The sequence below is a fragment of the Saccopteryx leptura genome, chromosome 6 (genome assembly GCF_036850995.1).
Source record: "Saccopteryx leptura isolate mSacLep1 chromosome 6, mSacLep1_pri_phased_curated, whole genome shotgun sequence".
NCBI lineage: Eukaryota > Metazoa > Chordata > Mammalia > Chiroptera > Emballonuridae > Saccopteryx > Saccopteryx leptura.
The window spans coordinates 92,392,720-92,410,240 of record NC_089508.1 but is presented as its reverse complement, the minus strand read 5'-3'; the positions used below and the strand labels follow the sequence as shown (position 1 = coordinate 92,410,240).

General features: G+C 49.3%; 2 protein-coding genes across 3 annotated transcripts in view; both read left to right on the top strand.

Annotated features, from left to right (window-relative positions):
- Positions 1-1,920, top strand: part of C6H14orf93 (chromosome 6 C14orf93 homolog) — a 34,054-nt gene extending 32,134 nt beyond the window's left edge. For both annotated transcript variants that reach the window (XM_066342692.1, XM_066342691.1), the window contains 2 exons: positions 790-902; positions 1,183-1,920. In XM_066342692.1, the coding sequence (XP_066198789.1) occupies positions 790-902; positions 1,183-1,602 (533 nt within the window). In that variant the 3' untranslated portion in view covers positions 1,603-1,920. The remainder of the gene's footprint in view (positions 1-789; positions 903-1,182) is intronic.
- Positions 1,921-5,199: 3,279 nt separating this feature from the next.
- AJUBA (ajuba LIM protein) lies at positions 5,200-15,289 on the top strand. Its single transcript, XM_066341863.1, has 8 exons — positions 5,200-6,593; positions 9,413-9,514; positions 11,186-11,253; positions 11,377-11,439; positions 12,495-12,625; positions 12,709-12,760; positions 13,382-13,450; positions 13,913-15,289. Exons 1-8 carry the CDS (start codon positions 5,558-5,560, stop codon positions 14,036-14,038), a joined length of 1,647 nt encoding a protein of 548 aa, XP_066197960.1. The 5' UTR covers positions 5,200-5,557; the 3' UTR covers positions 14,039-15,289.
- Positions 15,290-17,521: the final 2,232 nt, after the last annotated feature.

Genomic DNA, 17,521 nt, shown 5'->3' with positions numbered 1-17,521 from the left:
TAATTGGGGGAGGAGGAAAGGAGTTACAAAGTATTGCAATTTTCCTTTTCTAGTGGGAGATGGGGGAGTCAGTGTTAGAGATAGATGTAGGCAGGGAGAGCTAAACCGAAGAGGAGGTTTTTTGTTTTTCTTTATTCTTTTTCCGATGTGACATCTTAGTTGTTCATTGATTGCTTTCTCATATGTGCCTTGACTGTGGGCCTTCAGCAGACCGAGTAACCCCTTGCTCAAGCCAGCGACCTTGGGTCCAAGCTGGTGTGCCTTGCTCAAACCAGATGAACCTGCACTCAAGCTGGAGACCTCGGGGTCTCGAACCTGGGTCCTCTGCATCCCAGTCCGACACTCTATCCACTGCACCACTGCCTGATCAGGCAAGAGGAGGTTTTAAACATAGTGGATTAAAAAAAAAACTTTTTTGCCCTGGCCGGGTGGTTCAGTGGATAGAGCATTATCCCAGAGGGCTGAAGTGTCGAGTTCCCTCCCAGGTTAGGGCATGTATAATAAGCAACCAGTGAGTGCACAACAAAATGGAACTAAGTGGAACAATGAGTTAATGCTTTTCTCTCTCTCACCTTTTCCTCTCCCTCTGTGTCAAATCAATGGGATTTTTTTTTTTTTTTTTTACTTTTAAAAAAATGTTTTGTTTTGTTTTTGCTGATGGGTGATGAGTTCTCCAAGAAAACCCATTGTCTAAGTAGCGATTCTCATTCTCCCGTCCAGTAGTGCTAGGGCAGAACAAAGGGCTGAGAACAACTGCTCTTTGCTCCCTCCCTTCTCCATCCCTGCCAGGAGCCTGTGTAGCCTACTTCCTTACTAAGAGGCGTGAGTACCGCAACTCCCTGAACCCCTTTAAAGGCCTGAAAGAAAAAGAGGAGAAGAAACTTCGAAGTCGCAGATACCGGGTAGGTTTCTAGGCCTTCCTTTCAAAATACTAAACTCTAAACCCTAATATACCACAGAGGGAAGGGCCAGAGGTCATGGCATCTGAGATTAGAGTTGAGAGTCAGGAATGTAGGCAGATAGAGGAGAGGAGGGTGAGCCAGTTCTAAGATTTGACTTGGGGCTTTCTTGGGCACAGATTTTACACAGCCTTCCTCCTAAACCTTCCTCCCAAACCCTCACCCCAAGCCTAACCCATAGTTTGTTTCTCTTCCTAATCTCTGTCCTGGGACCCTACCATAGCTTTTTGCCAACCGATCCAGTATCATGAGGCATTTTGGACCTGAGGACCAACGCCTGTGGAAGGAGGTGACAGAAGAGCTGATGTCAGATGAGGAGGACAGTCTTAATGAACCAGGTGTCTGGGTGGCCCGGCCTCCCCGTTTCCGGGCCCAGCGCCTCACGGAGCTCTGTTACCACCTGGACGCCAACTCTAAGCATGGCACTAAAGCGAACCGTGTGTATGGTCCTCCCTCAGACCGATTACCTTCTGCTGAGGTGCAGCTCCTTCCACCAGAACTTTATAATCCTAATTTCCAAGAAGAGGAAGATGAGGGAGGTGATGAGAATGGACCTGTCTCCCCATCTTTTGACCAGTCCCACAAAACTTGCTGTTCTGACTTGAACTCATTTATTGAAATCAAGGTGGAAAAGGATGAGTGAAAGCTATAACCAGGAGTAGCTCTGGTTTCTCCCACTCCCCATGTCCCAGAAACAGGTGGCTATGGGGCTTCCCAGAATAATGAGATGTCCTCTGCAGTCTGAGAAAGCAAGCCTGCCCCTTAACACAGTCCCTACTGGAAGTGGAAACTGGCAGCTCTGGTGGGATAAAAGGACTTATCTGAAAGGGGGAAACTGTCCCCATTGTGAATGACAAGTCAGAAAACGGGCTTATTCCTAAGCATAAACAATGTCTCAGAAGAGTCTGGGGTGAGAAAAGGAGGAGGATGGGTCTAAGAAATATGAGGCCTTCTCAACATATGCCTGGGTCTCTGAGTTTTTTGTTTTGTTGGTTTTGTTATTTTTTGGGTTTCACTCATAGCTCTGGGGAAGCAGCCCTGGTTGCACCTGTACTTCCCCAGGACCACACTGGTCTTGCTCTGCAGTGGAAGCAGCACAGGACGAGTCCAGGATAATACTGCCACCTGGTGGGCAATTTCAGTTATGGGCTTGATTTTTCTAAGCAGAATTGAGGCTCACTCCGTCCCTTTTTGGGAATTAGGATTTAGATATAATAGCTTTACTGAGTTATATAAAGCAGACTTTATTATTATTTGTATCCTACACATGAGGAAATTAAGACTTAAAGAGTTCTCATGTCTCACTGGCATCCACTCTCCCACTGTGTGACCAAGTAGTATATAGGGTTCTATAATTATTTCTTAGTTCTATTAGCCAAGCTGTATTTTGAGGAGTGTGTGTGTGTGTGTGTGAATTTTTAATAGACTGACAAGTAAAAATGGCTTTCTATTTATTTATATAACAAACATGACTGCTTACTAGGTGTTACAGATATTGTGCTAAGCACTATAGACATACTGTTTATCAAGTTAGATGTTGATCAGACATTTTGTTATCTAGTCAGAAAGCCAGGCATTTAAGTAGGCAATGAAACGAATTGTGATAAAAGCGATGATGAGGGAGTGTAGGGTGCCCTGACAGTATACAGTAAGGGTAGCTAACCTAGTCTGCTGGTCTGGAAAGGCTTCTCAGGGTGGTGTTTAAACTGATACCTGAAAGATGGGGAGGAGTTAACCCGAAGAGAAAGGAAGGCCAGGGAGTGTTCCAAACATAGGGAACAAGTACTAGAGCGGACAGACAAGATACAATTCTACTGCAGAATAGTGTGGGGAGGGGCGATGCTGAGAGAAGAGGCTGGAGAAGTAGAGAAACCTTGTTAAATATCTTAAAGAGTTTAAACTTCAAGGGCAGTGAGAAATCACTGAAAGGTTTTAAGGAGGAAAATGAGTTGTGTTTTAGAAGAATCACTTGACCTTAGATTACGAGACGGTTTCGAGGGAGAAAGCCTCGGTAGTGAGACTTTTGCAGTGGTTCAGGGGAGAAAAGACAGTGGCCTGACTGCCGTAGTGGTGATGAAGGGAAGGCAGAGTTGAAAGCAAAATTTAGGAAGCAGAATTGATAGGCCTCAGTGATAGGACTTAGTTGGATTTGAAGTTATGGGAGAAGGACATAAGGTTGATGTTCAGGTTTCTGGCTTAAGCAGATAAGTGATTAATGATGCCATTTACTTAGGGAATGCTGGAGGAGCCACTTTAAGGGGGCAGAGAAGGGGAAGTCATTTTAGGGTGTTGTATGCCTTTGAGACAACCGAATGGAGGTACTAGTAGTCAGATGAGTCTTTTTAATCCAGGAAAGTCTGGGCTACAGATATGAATTTGGCAGTCATCTGTATATATACAGACCTTAATTAGTCTTGGGGATAGAAAATAGGGCCTGTGGAACTCCCAGCTTCAATTCATACTATGGAGTGGTTTCCCTGAGGCTGTGCACACTATTGGAGCATCCCCTCAGTGTACCTCTCTCCCCCTTGTGTCTGCTTCCTATGATTCACTGAAAACACAGGTTGTTGATCCCAACTGTGCTCATTGCTGCCGCCACCAACTCCTAGGTGGGCTTTCTTTAATGGCTTTTCAACTTTTCATAAGATTTACTCTCCCATCCTCACCCTAGTGGAGCAAAGCTTCCAAACACTAGAGGCTGTGTGGATATTTTAGATGTAAATAATTGGAAGGAAGGAGAAGAATGGAGGTTCTCCTTCCCCATCTGGAGACAGGAAAGGAGGGAGAGCCCTATGGTTAATTCTGAAGAAGTTGCTCACAAGTCTGGACGCAATCTGATAGCTCGCCTTTATTACTAATGCTTTCAGTCTTCCTTGCTTCCAGTCTGATAGTAAACTCTCCTCTAGATCAGAGAAAAGTTGTAAGCCTGACCAGGGAAGCAGAGAGGCTGATTCTCAAGAGAGATGAGGTCAGGGAAACAATGCAGCTAGGACAAAGCCGCCAAGTAGTTTGTGCCAAATTAATTTCCAAAAAAATATTAACCTCCTTTCCTCCCCCCATTCCCTAAGGCTACACTAAGATTATAAAAGGTGTTCAAAATGTTGAGGCGAATATGGTTTGCTTGATTTTATACTCATTTACTATCTAAATACAAAGGAGTCATTTCCCTTCTCCATTCTATTTCCTCCCTCCTTTGCCCCTAATGTGCTAGTCTAGGCAAAATCAGTAAGCTGGTATTTAATTGGATGTGTTCAGATTCAGCTACGGTTTCTTTTCCTTATTCTTGACCTTTCCTATGGCCAATATCAGCCTCTTTTCCACCCTGACCATTTTTCAGTTGCTGTCCCCTTTAAATGACATTTCTTTTCTTCCTCTTAATATGTATTATTTATCACCAATCTCCTGTGGGCCAACCAAGGGGGAGGCGTTCACTAGCCCCAAAACCAGACCTATCACACTCACCTGAAATATTTGCTGAAAATCTCATTTTCCAACACCAGGGGGGGTATGTCTATCCCTCTATCTGTCCTAACTTTAAGGTAGAGATTAGTTCCAAATCTTTTCCTCCTTTTACATAGATACTAAAGCCCCTTCCCTCACAGAGCTTTAGGTTAAGAAAGCGGGTCTTTATTTCAGTTTATCTCTTTATCCCTCATTCTCTCTGGACTTGCACAAATTTGTCTTTTTCATAAGTCTATTCATCCTTCGGTCTCTGCACCACCCTCGATTCCCTTTGCTCCCTTTCTTTCGCTACCTGTCTTCCTCCAACTCTCTATATGGTCTTTCTCACCTTTCTGAACTCTACGTAGACGTCTCTAAACCTCTTATGTATGTATCTTCTGTTCCCTTATCTTCCTCTTTATGACTCCCTCCCGGTATCATCACTACTTCTGCATCAGTCTCTCCATCTCTCAGTCTCCACACGAGGAACAAAGTCATGGTGTTTGCGCAGAACATGCCTCACATCGTCCATTCTGATTCGCAACATTCCACCGTGCCCCTCCGCGCATTCCAACTGCAGGCAAAGAGTCCCACTTTAACTTTTTCCTGTCCCAATTATTGAGTGATGTACTAGCAGCTGCCCAAACTTGCCCGCCTCTTCTCTTCAGTCGGCGGATCTCCACAGTTAGCACCGGTCCTACCGCCCCCTTTGGCGCACTAGAGATCCCTGCGCAGACACTCCCGTTTCTCTCGCAGTCGGAGCTCCGCCCCTCCAGGAAAGTAGATCCGGCCAGGCAGACAAAAGTTTGGGAAAGAAGTTCCGTCGGTGCTGAATGTGAGAGCGAGGGGGGCGGGAGCCGGCAACAGTGGGGCGACAGGGCAAGTCGACGCGTGAACAGATAGACCTGCTGACGGGACAGCGCGGCCGTAGGCCCTTCTTGCCCTGCTTAACCCCTGATGCGTGGGGGGACGCAGCCCCTTTTGCTGGGGGATGCTGGGGGAGTCCTGGCGCCGGGCATCCGGGCCGCCCGCTAAATCCGTGTGCCTACTCTGTGCCCCTGGGGAACCGGAGTCCGGCTGCAGGGAAAGAGAAGCGGCGGCCGAGACGCTGCAGGGTGCCAGGCGGGGAGGGGGCTGAAGGCCCCAGGCCCGAGGGTATGGAGCGGTTAGGAGAGAAAGCCAGTCGCCTGCTGGAGAAGTTAAGACTCTCGGACTCCGGCAGCGCTAAGTTCGGCCGCAGAAAGGGTGAATCTAATCGGTCTGGGTCTGATGGAACCCCCGGGCCGGGCAAGGGGCGCCTGAGTGGGCTGGGGGGACCTAGGAAATCAGGGCCCCGTGGAGCTACTGGGGGACCTGGGGATGAGCCGTTGGAGCCAGCCCGGGAGCAAGGCCCCCTGGACCCCGAGCGGAACCCGCGCGGCTCCTTTGAGGCGCTGCGCTACGAGAGCTCCTTTTCCGTGGGGCCGCCCCCGACCCGGGCCTTGCCTCTACCTCAGCCATTGACCCCAGACTTTCGGCTGGAGACCACAGCCCCAGCCTTGAGCCCCCGCTCTAGCTTCGCCAGTAGCTCAGCCAGCGACGCGAGCAAGCCGTCCAGCCCCCGAGGCAGCCTGCTGCTGGACGGGGCGGGGGCTGGCGGAGCTGGAGGTAGTCGGCCCTGCAGCAACCGTACCAGCGGCATCAGCATGGGCTACGACCAGCGCCACGGCAGTCCCTTGCCGGTCGGGCCATGCATGTTTGGCCCACCTCTGGCCGGGGCTCCGGCGGGCTATTCCCCTGGAGGGATGCCGGCCGCTTATCCGGAGCTCCACGCTGCCCTGGACCGACTGTGCGCTCATCGGCCCCCGGGGTTCGGCTGCCAGGAAAGCCGCCACTCGTATCCCCCGGCCCTGGGCAGCCCTGGGGCTCTAGCCGGGGCTGGAGTGGGAGCGGCAGGGCCCTTGGAGAGACGAGGGGCGCAACCCGGACGACATTCGGTGACCGGCTACGGGGACTGCACTGCGAGCGTCCGATACCAGGATGAGCTAACAGCGTTGCTGCGCCTGACGGTGGGCACAGGTGGACGTGAGGTCGGTGCCCGTGGGGAAAACTCTGGGATTGAGCCGTCTGGTCTCGAGGAACCGCAGGGTCCGTTTGTTCCGGAGGCCGGCCGACCCCGAATACGGGAGCCGGAGGCCCGAGAGGACTACTTTGGTGAGTGTGAGAAGTGGGTAGGGAAAGGAAGGGACCCGTCACCACATTCGGCCCTCACTGCCCCGACGGCCCAAATTGCCGGCGCCGGGTGATACCAGGCAGAGACATGGGGCTAGAAAAGAGGCTAGAGGGACGTCACTTTCTCACTGGGTTTCAAATAGACTAGGGGCTGCTTATTCCTGCTGAATTCGAACCCCCCTGATTATCTCGTGAGTCCCAGTTCTTCCCCAAGCTTTAGCGTCTCGGTTTTCGCGGTAGAAGGCCTCTTGGGGAGGGGACTATGGGGCAGGGGTAGTATCCCCCATATTGCTCCCCCCTCAGTGGCGGTGCCCCAGCAGGCTTCTGAGCTCTGAGCCCCCACGCGGGCCTAGGCTCCTCCCGCAGGAATTCGGGGAATGCGCGCGCTGGGGGGTGGGGGGGACCCGGGACCGGGCGGGCGGGCGGGCCGCGTGCGTGCCAGCTCCTGTCCCGGCGTTCCAGGTGCCCGCGGGCGGGGCCGCCCGCGCGGCGCAGGGCAGAGGGGTGGGGGTTGGCAGAAGGGGGGCGGGGGACTGCTTCCTAACACGCGCGGGGCTGTGGCCGCGGTTGGGGAAATGGAACCTGAGAGGGAGGATGAAGCGCTTTGAGTCAGAAAGCAGGGACCCTTACTGCTGCTCGCCCCAGCCTCCTGGCTGGGCGCGCGCGTGGGCATTTAAACCGAGACCTGGTGGTGTCAACTTCTCTATTTCCTTATTCAAAAGCCAGGACAGAAGGCATAACCACCGGACACCATCACTTCTGATGGATAACAACCCTGTGTAACTGCCAGAAATAACCTGGCCTTCAGTTCTGGCCATAACCTGCTCAGAATTCAGGCTAGAAGTAGCCTTTTATTTTTCTGCTGTTAAGGAAACCTAGTCGTTGTCTCTCTCCTCCACGTGGTTATCTTGAAGAAGTATTGATTGATTTTATGTCTCAGCTATGAGGGAATATTAGGGTCTTGAAATATCTTTTAGCCAAGACCTACATCACTTCACTATATAAGAAATACTAATCTGATTGTGATAGAAGAACAGTAAGAAGTGGAGGGCTCACACCCAGGGCTGTGGACCTCTTCAGTTTTCCAAGCATCTTCTCACCTTTCTTACCTTTCATTTTCCTGCCCTGGACACCCCATGCTCTAGTTCTCTAGGACTAGAAATGTGAATAGGGAGAGAACCCCCGTCAGGGAGGGAAGGTGAGAGAGCAGGTACAGAGGTGGCAGGGCTGCAGGCTGGAAGGGGCCTGCCTGGTTCAACCCATTCTCCACTGTTCTTTTCCCTCTATTCTTGGAGAGGAAAGCCCAGAGCTGCTGAAGCTTTGGTCAAGTGATAGTAACAGGATCCATTTAGCAATTTTGTTTTGAGGCCCAGAAGAAATGGTTGTTGGGTGGAAAGAAGTCTCTTTGGCTAAGCCATAAGAGCCAAAAAGAAAAATGAATTCAGAGACAGTGCAGTAAAATGGCAGGAAGAACCTAGGTGTGGATCTCCTGAGTTAGAGGAGGTGAGGTGACAGGCCTGAGCACTTTGCTCTTCTTCCCATAATGTCCAAGGCTTCCCAAAGAAATGACTCAGACCAGGACCCCTGGCATGGCCGTCTTGGGGCAGATTTCCACTCCCGTTGGGAGATCACATTTTGACCCAGAGGTAGGGGCCTCTTCTCTGGGTGGGTCAGTTTGCCTCCTCTGACAGAAGCCCCAGCCTAACTGTACCCTCTTGCACCAGCCCTTAGTAGGGGCCCTTTTCCTTGGCTACTGCTTTGCCCAGCTGCCAGAGGGTGGGAGCAGGACAGGCCTGGGCCCATCAGTTGCTGCAGCTGCTGCATGGGCTCCTGAGCCCCTGGGCAAAGACTGGGATGGGCCCCAACAGGCAAGGAGTGTGGCAGTGTGCCGAGGGGGAGAGGTGGGGCCGGGTGAGGCAGGCCCGTTGGGATCTGCTCCCCAAACACAGGCCCTCACCCTCACTCATGGGCCTGGAATTGGGGAGTGGAGGGAAGGAAGAACACACCCAGGAAAGGTAGGTACCAAAGCCAGGTGTATGTATATATTTTAGGGGGGTGTCAGGGAAAAGCAGTTCAGCTCTGTCACTCCCGTGATAGAAAATGACAGAGAAACATTAGGGATTCTGCCACCCTTTTCCCTCTTCCTAGGCAACCTTCCTGGAAACACACCCTGCATTCTCAGTAGCCACCTCCCAACAGGAGTCATGCTCACATGGTCCCCTCTGCACGGTCCCCACTGCTGAGCCAGATCCTTCTTTTTCCATCCTTGGAAGCTTGGAGGTACAGAGCAGTGAGAAGTCATTCTATAGCTGAATACCAGCTCATTTTACAGATTGGAAAACAGGTCCCAGAGAGACTTTCTGGACCTGGCCTGCTTTCTCTAGGGAGTTTTCTCTAGTCTACTGCTGAACCCAAATAGACTGGCAGCTCTGACTTTTCCTCCCACATGGTGCAACAGGGATCATACTTTACCTGTTCAGTCTTTTTTTCTCCAGTAGAAAGTAAACATTTGAAGGCCAGGCACCATATTTTTTACTTTCCTCCAGTTTTCCACAGTATTGAACATAGTATTTTTGCTAGGCACAAAATAGATGCTCAGAAAATATCTATTGATTAATCAGCAAATAAGAATGAATCTGTTCAGTGGACACCTTGCTGCATTCCATTATCCTCTTCCCAGAGGGGAGCCATTGAAGGGAGGCTCTGACTGGTGGTCCTATGGCGCAATCAGGAAAGACAAGGAATCCCTGCTTTTGAGCAGGGATAGTGGGTTGTGATGGTGACAACATCTCTCCCTTCAGGCACCTGTATCAAGTGCAACAAAGGCATCTATGGCCAAAGCAACGCCTGCCAGGCCCTGGACAGCCTCTACCACACCCAGTGCTTTGTCTGCTGCTCCTGTGGTGAGTGCTGCCCCCAGACCTGGACCAGGGCCCGAGGCCTCGAGCACTCCCCATACATATAAACAATCACAAGTGCCTAGGGAAACAAGAGCAGAACTTGTGCCTCTTCATTTGCTCCCAGAGCAGCTGTCCCAGCCATGTGTCTGAACATATATTACTGCCCCACCTCCTCTCTTGCTTCCTTTCTCTGTGCTCTATCTACCTGGCTCTTCTACCCCTTTGGGTCTGCCTTCTAGAGTCAGTCTACCCTCTATTCAGCCTCTTCCCTCCCCTCTTTTCCTTCCTCTTCTGCCTCCCTGCTTGCCCTGTCTGGACTCCCACCGAGCCCTCCAGCCTCTCCTTGGTGGGGTTTGATCTTGGGCAGCCAAGTTGCTTGGGGCGACAATGAAAGACTGGAATGTGGGAAGGGTGGGGGTGGGCTGAAGGAGTGGGGAACCATGGGGGGCAGAGAAGGGGGGTTTTCTCTTGGCTGGTCAGAGTTCAGCCACCTCACTGGAGTGCAGGCCACCGGGCCATGCCAAGCTGATGACATCACGCTCCAGGAATGCCTGCTGTTAGCTCAGGAGGCCTGAGGCAGGGGGGGAGGGGACCAGCTCTCATCGGCCTTAACTCACCAGCCCTTCCCTCACATCCCCTCATTACCTCCTCCCCACTGCTTACCCACTCTGATTCCTTTGCTAAACCTTTAATCTCCTATCCCTGCCTGTCTGACTCTAGCATTCAGCTTTTCTCTCATTCCCCAGTCCCCAGCCTCTGCCTGGTTCTCTTTAGGTTCATCTCTCTGTCCTTCTGTTTATAGGACCTCTTCTGTACACCCCTGTGTCTCATCAGTTTCTAAGTCAGCTTTTCTAAACCACTGGGCAGAACTGGAAGTGGAGATTTTGATGAAAAGAGGGCAGAAGTGGGAAAATTGCCCATTTTCTGCCCTGGTCTCACTCCTTCCCCATTCCTAACAATTTAGATGCCCTGGAGCAGTTTCTAGGTGCTGGTTACATGGGGAATTGTCCTGCTTGTCTGTTCATTGAAGATCCTGAGCTGCCTCTGACCCTGGAGACTCTGGGTCTCTCTAAGCTTGGAGAAGCAGCCTAGTGGAGTGGGAAAGGGGACCAACTTTGCTCTCAAACAAAGCACTTTATCCTCAGCAGTAACTCCAATAAGTCCTGACTTCTGTAGAGTGTATCCCTAGAGGGAGACAGACAGGGCTAGGAGAACAGGATAGCTATGCTCAGGCAAAGAGGCTCCTAGGTTGAAAAGCCCCAGAAGGCAAGGCCTGTGGCAATGTGATCATCTCTGTGCGCTTTGTGCACCACCTTTTTTGGAGTTCCTTTAACCATGTCAGCCTGTGGTTGGCTTTGCTTTCCCAGGTGCCCCCCATGCATCAGGTGCTGGAGAGGAAGGTACTCCTAAAAGACAGGGTCATAGAAAACCGTTGAAGAACCAGGAACTGGAAGAGCAGTGAGCAGAGAAGAGAGGATATGGGCAGGAATGAGACTAAAGCAAATTGGGATTGTATCAGATGGGACTTTTGTGTGGGGAGGAAGGACAGACAGCAATTTAGATAAGCTCTAAAGTCCAGATTTAAACATATCACACAACGCAGGAGAGTGCTGAGTGGGGAAGCCTGCTGCTGCACACCAGGATAGATTCTAGCCCCTTCTCTGCTGCTCCTAGGGCGAACTTTGCGCTGCAAGGCTTTCTACAGCGTCAACGGCTCTGTGTACTGTGAGGAAGATTATCTGGTGAGTGAGAGGATCCCCTGAGCTTAGAATTGGCTCCCAAACTGGGACCCCCTTCTTGGTGACCTATTGGGGTTCTACCCATCAGGTCTTTCTCAGTTTGTAACATCCTCCCTTGGCCTCTAGTTTTCAGGGTTTCAGGAGGCAGCTGAGAAATGCTGTGTTTGTGGTCACTTGATTTTGGAGAAGGTAAGCAAAACATCTTCAGTGGAAACTCTGTGAGAGTGAGGGGTGGGATCAGGGGTAAATGGGTACTGAGAAAAGGTGTGTGTGGAGGTGAACACATATCCCCAGATGAATCTCTTGCATCCATTCTTCCCCAGAGCAACAGACACCTAATTCTGCCATCCCTAGACCTGTGTGATCTGGCCCTTCCCAATTTTGCAGGCACAGCCTGGCCCTCCGTTTTCGTTAGGAGTACTGAGTTCTGGGTTTTAATCTTTCTGCTCTTGGGTAGGATCTGTTGGAACTCAGTTTTCTGTAAGAAAGAGGGATTGGATTAGATCAGTTGTTCTCTTCCCCAGCAGCCTAATAGATCATCTGAGAAGTAAATAAAAATACCAATGTCTGGGTCATCACCAGAGACTGTGATGAATATGCCTGGGTAATACTTCTGGGGTGGGGCCCAGGCTTTGATGGTCTTTAAAAGCTCCCTGAGCCTGACCCGTGGTGCTCAGTGGATAGAGTTGACCTGGAACACTGAGGTCGCCGATTTGAAACCCTGGACTTGCTTGGTCAAGGCACATACATGAAGCAACTATGAGTTGATGCTTCCTGCTCCTCCCCCACTTTTTCTCTCTCCCCCACTCCCTTCCTTCTCTCTCTAAAACATCAATAAGTAAAATATTTTTTATAAAAGTGCTCCCTGGCCTGACCTGTGGTGGCGCAGTGGGATAAAGCGTCGACCTGGAACACTGAGGTCGCCGGTTCGAAACCTTGGGCTTGCCTGGTCAAGGCACATATGGGAGTTGATGCTTCCTGCTCCTCCCCCTTCTCTCTCTTTCTCTCTCTCTCTCTGTCTCTCTCTCTCACTCCTCTCTCTCTCTAAAAAATCAATAAATAAAATATTTTAAAAAAAATTAAAAAATAAAATAAAATAAAAGTGCTCCCTGGTGATCCTGTTATACAGCCAGGGGCTGAGAACCACTGGTCTGATCAACTTGGGAAGGTAGCAGGGAATATGAGGGGTAGCTGGAGAGCTGGGACTAACGAGAGACTAATTCTCCTCCTGCTCCATGAGCCAGATCCTACAGGCAATGGGGAAGTCCTATCACCCAGGCTGCTTCCGATGCATCGTGTGCAACAAGTGCCTGGATGGCATCCCCTTCACTGTAGACTTCTCCAACCAGGTGTACTGTGTCACCGATTATCACAAGTAGGTCTGCCCCTTGGGCTTTGGTGTGGAAATGGGCTCAGGAATTTCTGAATCTCAGCTCATCTCTGCTCTCTCTCTTTCAGAAATTATGCTCCTAAATGTGCAGCCTGTGGCCAGCCCATCCTCCCCTCAGAGGTCAGTATGTCTGGGTTTTCCTGCAGGGTAGCCAGTGCTGCTGCCTCTGGGGAAGGAATGGGGACATACTGCTGGGCCTCCCGCAGGATGCAGTGGTGCTGAGGAATGTTCTCTGAAGATTCCCGTGTGACTCTGCTCTCAGGGTCACCACCCTGACCCTAACATCCGGGCCTGGACATGTCTGACAGCCTCACTGGGCCCAGACTCTGTCTCTTCTCTCCCAGTCTAGAGGAGGATACTTTCTTTGAGATCACTGTCACCAAATCCCAGATATAGGGGCTGGAAAAAGGTGAAAAGAATCCTTAGGACCCATAGGAAGGAGTTAGAAATGAGTCCCGCTGTGTGCTGAGGGTGTGCCTAGCCATTTCCTCGTCCCCAGCGTAGCCCCAGTTTAGCCTATGTTATTTGTGCAGCCTGCCTCTTTCCTTCCCTCTGCTTCCTCTACAGATGAGAGAGGTAGATAAGTCCAACCCCTGAAGCCAAAAAGGGAGGGGAAGTTCCAGTAGGATTTTCAAAGGCCTTTGTATGATCTTCCCATTGTGAGAGGGAGCCTGTACAGGGGAGGGTGGTGTTAGTGTGGTTATGCTGCTCTCATTCCCATGTTGGTCTGCTTTATTTCAGGGCTGTGAGGACATTGTGAGGGTGATATCCATGGACCGAGATTATCACTTTGAGTGCTACCACTGTGAGGTGAGTGTTGGGTGACCCCCAACACTCAGGGTTCCTGGAGGAGAATTGGAATGGGGCCAAGGGAAGAGTCAAGTCCTAGATTTTGACTGTAGGGGAATGTAGAGCATGGAACATTAGGAAGGTGCTGTGACCTATCTCCAGTCTCTTTCTCATCCTCCAGCCACTCTGGTCCTAGTTGTTTAGTCTTTTTCTGAATCTGGCTTCCCCAGCGTCAGGATTCTTAAAACTATAGGGACCCTCCTGGAATCCACTGGAAATAGGAGCCTGTCTCATTATTTCTGCTATAGCAGCGACACCTGGTGCCCAGCTGAGGTATTTTCCCAGGTTTCTCTTCTAGAAGTCCATTCCTTCCAACCCACCCTTTTCCAGTCATTAAAAGTCTAGTGTTGAGAGCAGGGCAGACTTTCAAGATGTCCAAGGTGCCTGGGCTGAGGTGAACTAGGTGTCCTTCTTCCTCCCTAGGACTGCCGGATGCAGCTAAGTGACGAGGAAGGGTGCTGCTGCTTCCCTCTGGACGGACATTTGCTCTGCCACAGCTGCCACATGCAGCGGCTCAACTCTCGACAGCCCCCTGCCAACTATATCTGAGCTGTGTCACTGCTGCCATCATCACTATGGACAAATTCCTCTGGCTAGTGGGCCCCTCTGAGGCCAGCTGAGGCAAACGCCGTACTCTGCAGGCCTGGCAGAAGAGTCCTTTGGGGGAGGGTCCCAAGGGCCAGAGACCCAAAGATCATGACATTCCAAATGGATTCTGGAGGAGGAACTTTCCAGTGACTGGCCTCTTTCCAGATGTGCAGCCTATGCTGTAGCATAGACATACTTAGGTACACACACAGGTCCCAGTGCTCTGCAGGTCTGGTTCCAGTCTGTATCCCCAGTGTACATCTGTGCAAGTCAAGTACGGTTCTGGTTCAGGACTGTTGGAAAAGAACATCATGGGAGTTCCTTACTGTTTTGTACCCCACGCATGATGTCAAACCCTACACCACAGCATTTTATTTTTGTATCTGGATGAAAAGGTGGACCTTATTAATGAGTTATTTCTTGGCCATCTTCTCTCTAAGAACTAAGAGAGCTGTTCACCCTCTGCCGGCAATGGAGGCCAGCTCCGAGTGGGCCTGCTGCCTGTATTGCCTGTTTCTCAGGGACTCACGCGGGCCTGGGGAGACTAGCTGGGGGCCTGTACTTGGTTCCTCTTCTCAGCTTCCGGAGGAGGTAATGAGTGGGTCTCTGGTGTGGAGTTGCTGGGGGAGACATTTAGGGAGCTGCAGGCTATCCACACGCCCCAGGTGAAAGTGCACTGAGCCCTCCTCAGTTTATGCACCACGGGCATCTTCTCACACAGACATACACACACTCCCTTCTTCTCAGGTCATGCCACACTTGGTTCCCAGCAGTAGCTCACTGCTCCAGAGCTACCTCCTTTCAGAGGGATCCAGGATTAGAGCTACTGCAACTCCTAAACTGAGGTTCTGGGCAGCCAGAGAGGCAAAACACTTTGGCTTGGTTCTAGTCAGTTCGGCTGAAATTGGTTCACCTAAAGCTAGAGCTTTGAAAACCTGTATATTTAAAGTTCCAACCACTTTGCCAAAAGCTCAGATCCCTTTTGGGTATTTTTTTAGCCATTTAGTTCTCTTCTTTTTTGTCATGCTTTGGGTATTTCACGGATTTATATCTATTCATTCAAGAGTATTTCTGTGTTATCAGCAACATAAATTTATCAAATTTGCAGCACTTTGTAAATGATGAGATTGCTTCCTACTTTTTTGGGTATCTCTATGTTACCTACTTTTCAAAGCTTAAAGTTTCTAGCAATAAATATAATTGGTACAGACATTTTGTGTATCTTTTTTTGTGTTTCTTAATCCAGTATTCCTTTACAAATTAAATGCTTTGAAAAATGTAATGAAGCTCAGTATGATTTTATGCTTTGGTCTAACTTTATGCATGCTGTTAAAATGCCAATATATTCTAAACAAGTGAATAGGTATGTGGCATATTCAGTTGACTGACAATTTAAGGTTATATAAATAGTCTACAGCATAAAAAGTGAAAGGGTGAATCTGTGAAATCCTTTTGAAAATGCTGCAGATTTGATATTTATTTTAGACTAATTATCTCTAGGTAAGTTGATTTTAGGCAAGTTAATCTGATAATTAATTTGGATCCTTAGTCTCCATTCTCTATTACTTAGAATTTCATAGTGGAAATCATATCTCCTGAGAACAGAAATTCCACATTCAGAGGTCATTCTAAGATGACTATGCCAGCCACCCTCGGGATTACATAGAAGAGACCTCCGAATGTGAGTGAGAGGAAGAGTTCAGATTCATACCACTGACTACTGGGGGTGGGGGGATGCACTTTTTCAGAGAGATAAAGTGTTCTGATACTAGATTACTTGTTCTACAGCCCAGATTACTTTTTCTGAACTATTATTAAATAAGTGAATGCAAAGACTGTGACTGGGAAATTGTCTCTGCAGGGTGTTCCAGGCCTGGGAAATCCAGTGAAGTGTGTACAGCTTTATATCCATCCTCTCAGTTCTGTCTTGACTCTTGGGGGTCTTGTCTGCTCTGTCATTCTGACCCTGTTTCTTATTCTGCTTTTGACCTCCATCTGTTGCTGACTGGTTTATTCCTTTCTAGGTCTGTGCTCACCAAGACTGTTCTTGCTGCTGTGGCTGCTCTGCTTCCTGAGGAAAAACGGTGCTGGAACCTGGTCAGGTAGCTCAGTTGGTGAAAGCATTGTCCCGATACACCAAGGTTGCAATTCAATTTCCCAGTCAGGACAAATACAAGAATCAACCAATGAATGCAAAAGTAAAACAACAAATTGATGTTTCTCTCTTCCTCTCTAAAATCAATAAATAACGAAAACTAAAAATAGTGCCAACATCTGATAACAGGCCCAGGGAAGGCAGGTTATGGTAGAATAGACCCCCCCCCCCATCACTGGCAGGCTCCCAAATGTATCTTCATCACAAGAGTTTCCCTTCTGCCTGACCTGTGTTGATGCAATGGATAAAGAGTTGACCTGGAATGCTGAGGTTGCTGGTTTGAAACCCTGGGCTTGCCCAGTGAAGGCACATAAGAGAAGCAACATGTTGATGCTTCCTGCTCCTGCCCCTGTCCCCACCCTCACCTTTTTCTTTCTCAAATCAATAAATAGAATCTTAAAGAAATTTTAAAAAGCTTCCCTTCTTCCTGCTCACTGGGAGACTGCTCATTCTTCATAGTTGTATTTAATATTTATAGTTCATAGTGAAAGATTCATAGGGTGCTGCCAAGGATACAGCAACAGGTAGATTGGCAACTCACCACCTGATTTTCATCAACAGCTACTAGGCCTGAAATGGGGTAAGGAAGAAAATGGAAGAATTATGGGTCCATTTTGTATCCTTTAGAGTCACAGGACAGGAGTCAGGCTTTCACAGAAGACAGGCTATTTGCTCTCACTAGCCCTGTTTGTCACAGGCTTGCATGTGATTTATCAAGAGTAAGGCTGCTGGTGGTCTCTCTCTGCCTTACTCCTTAGAGATTCATTTCACCCTTCACTACTTGGAGCCCTCAAGACCAGGAAATGGTAAGATTCTGTTTATAATTAGGCTGGAGACTGTCCTCAGCCAAGGAGGAGGACAGTTTGTTTCTATCTTGTTTGTATATTTTGTTCTTTAGATGCCGCATACAAGTGATACAATATTTGTCTTTCTCTTATTTCTAGAGAAAGTTAATTTAGACACATAAAGCCAGTTGGACAAGGTTTAAGATTATACATGTACAGCCTGACCAGGCGGTGGTGCAGTGGATAGAGCATCGGACTGGAATGCTGAGGACCCAGGTTTGAAACTCCAAGGTCGCTGGCTTGAGCCCAAAGGTTGCTGACTTATTCCAAGTTTTCTGGCTTGAGAAGGGGTCACTGGCTCTGCTGGAGCCTGCCATCAAGGCACATATGAAAAAAAAATTGTACCTGTACAGAAGGGAATAAAAATGGGAAGGAGACTAACAGAGCTGAAATAAAAGGATTGAGAAAAACAAGTGAGTTAAAGCATTTTTGTTTCATTTTGTT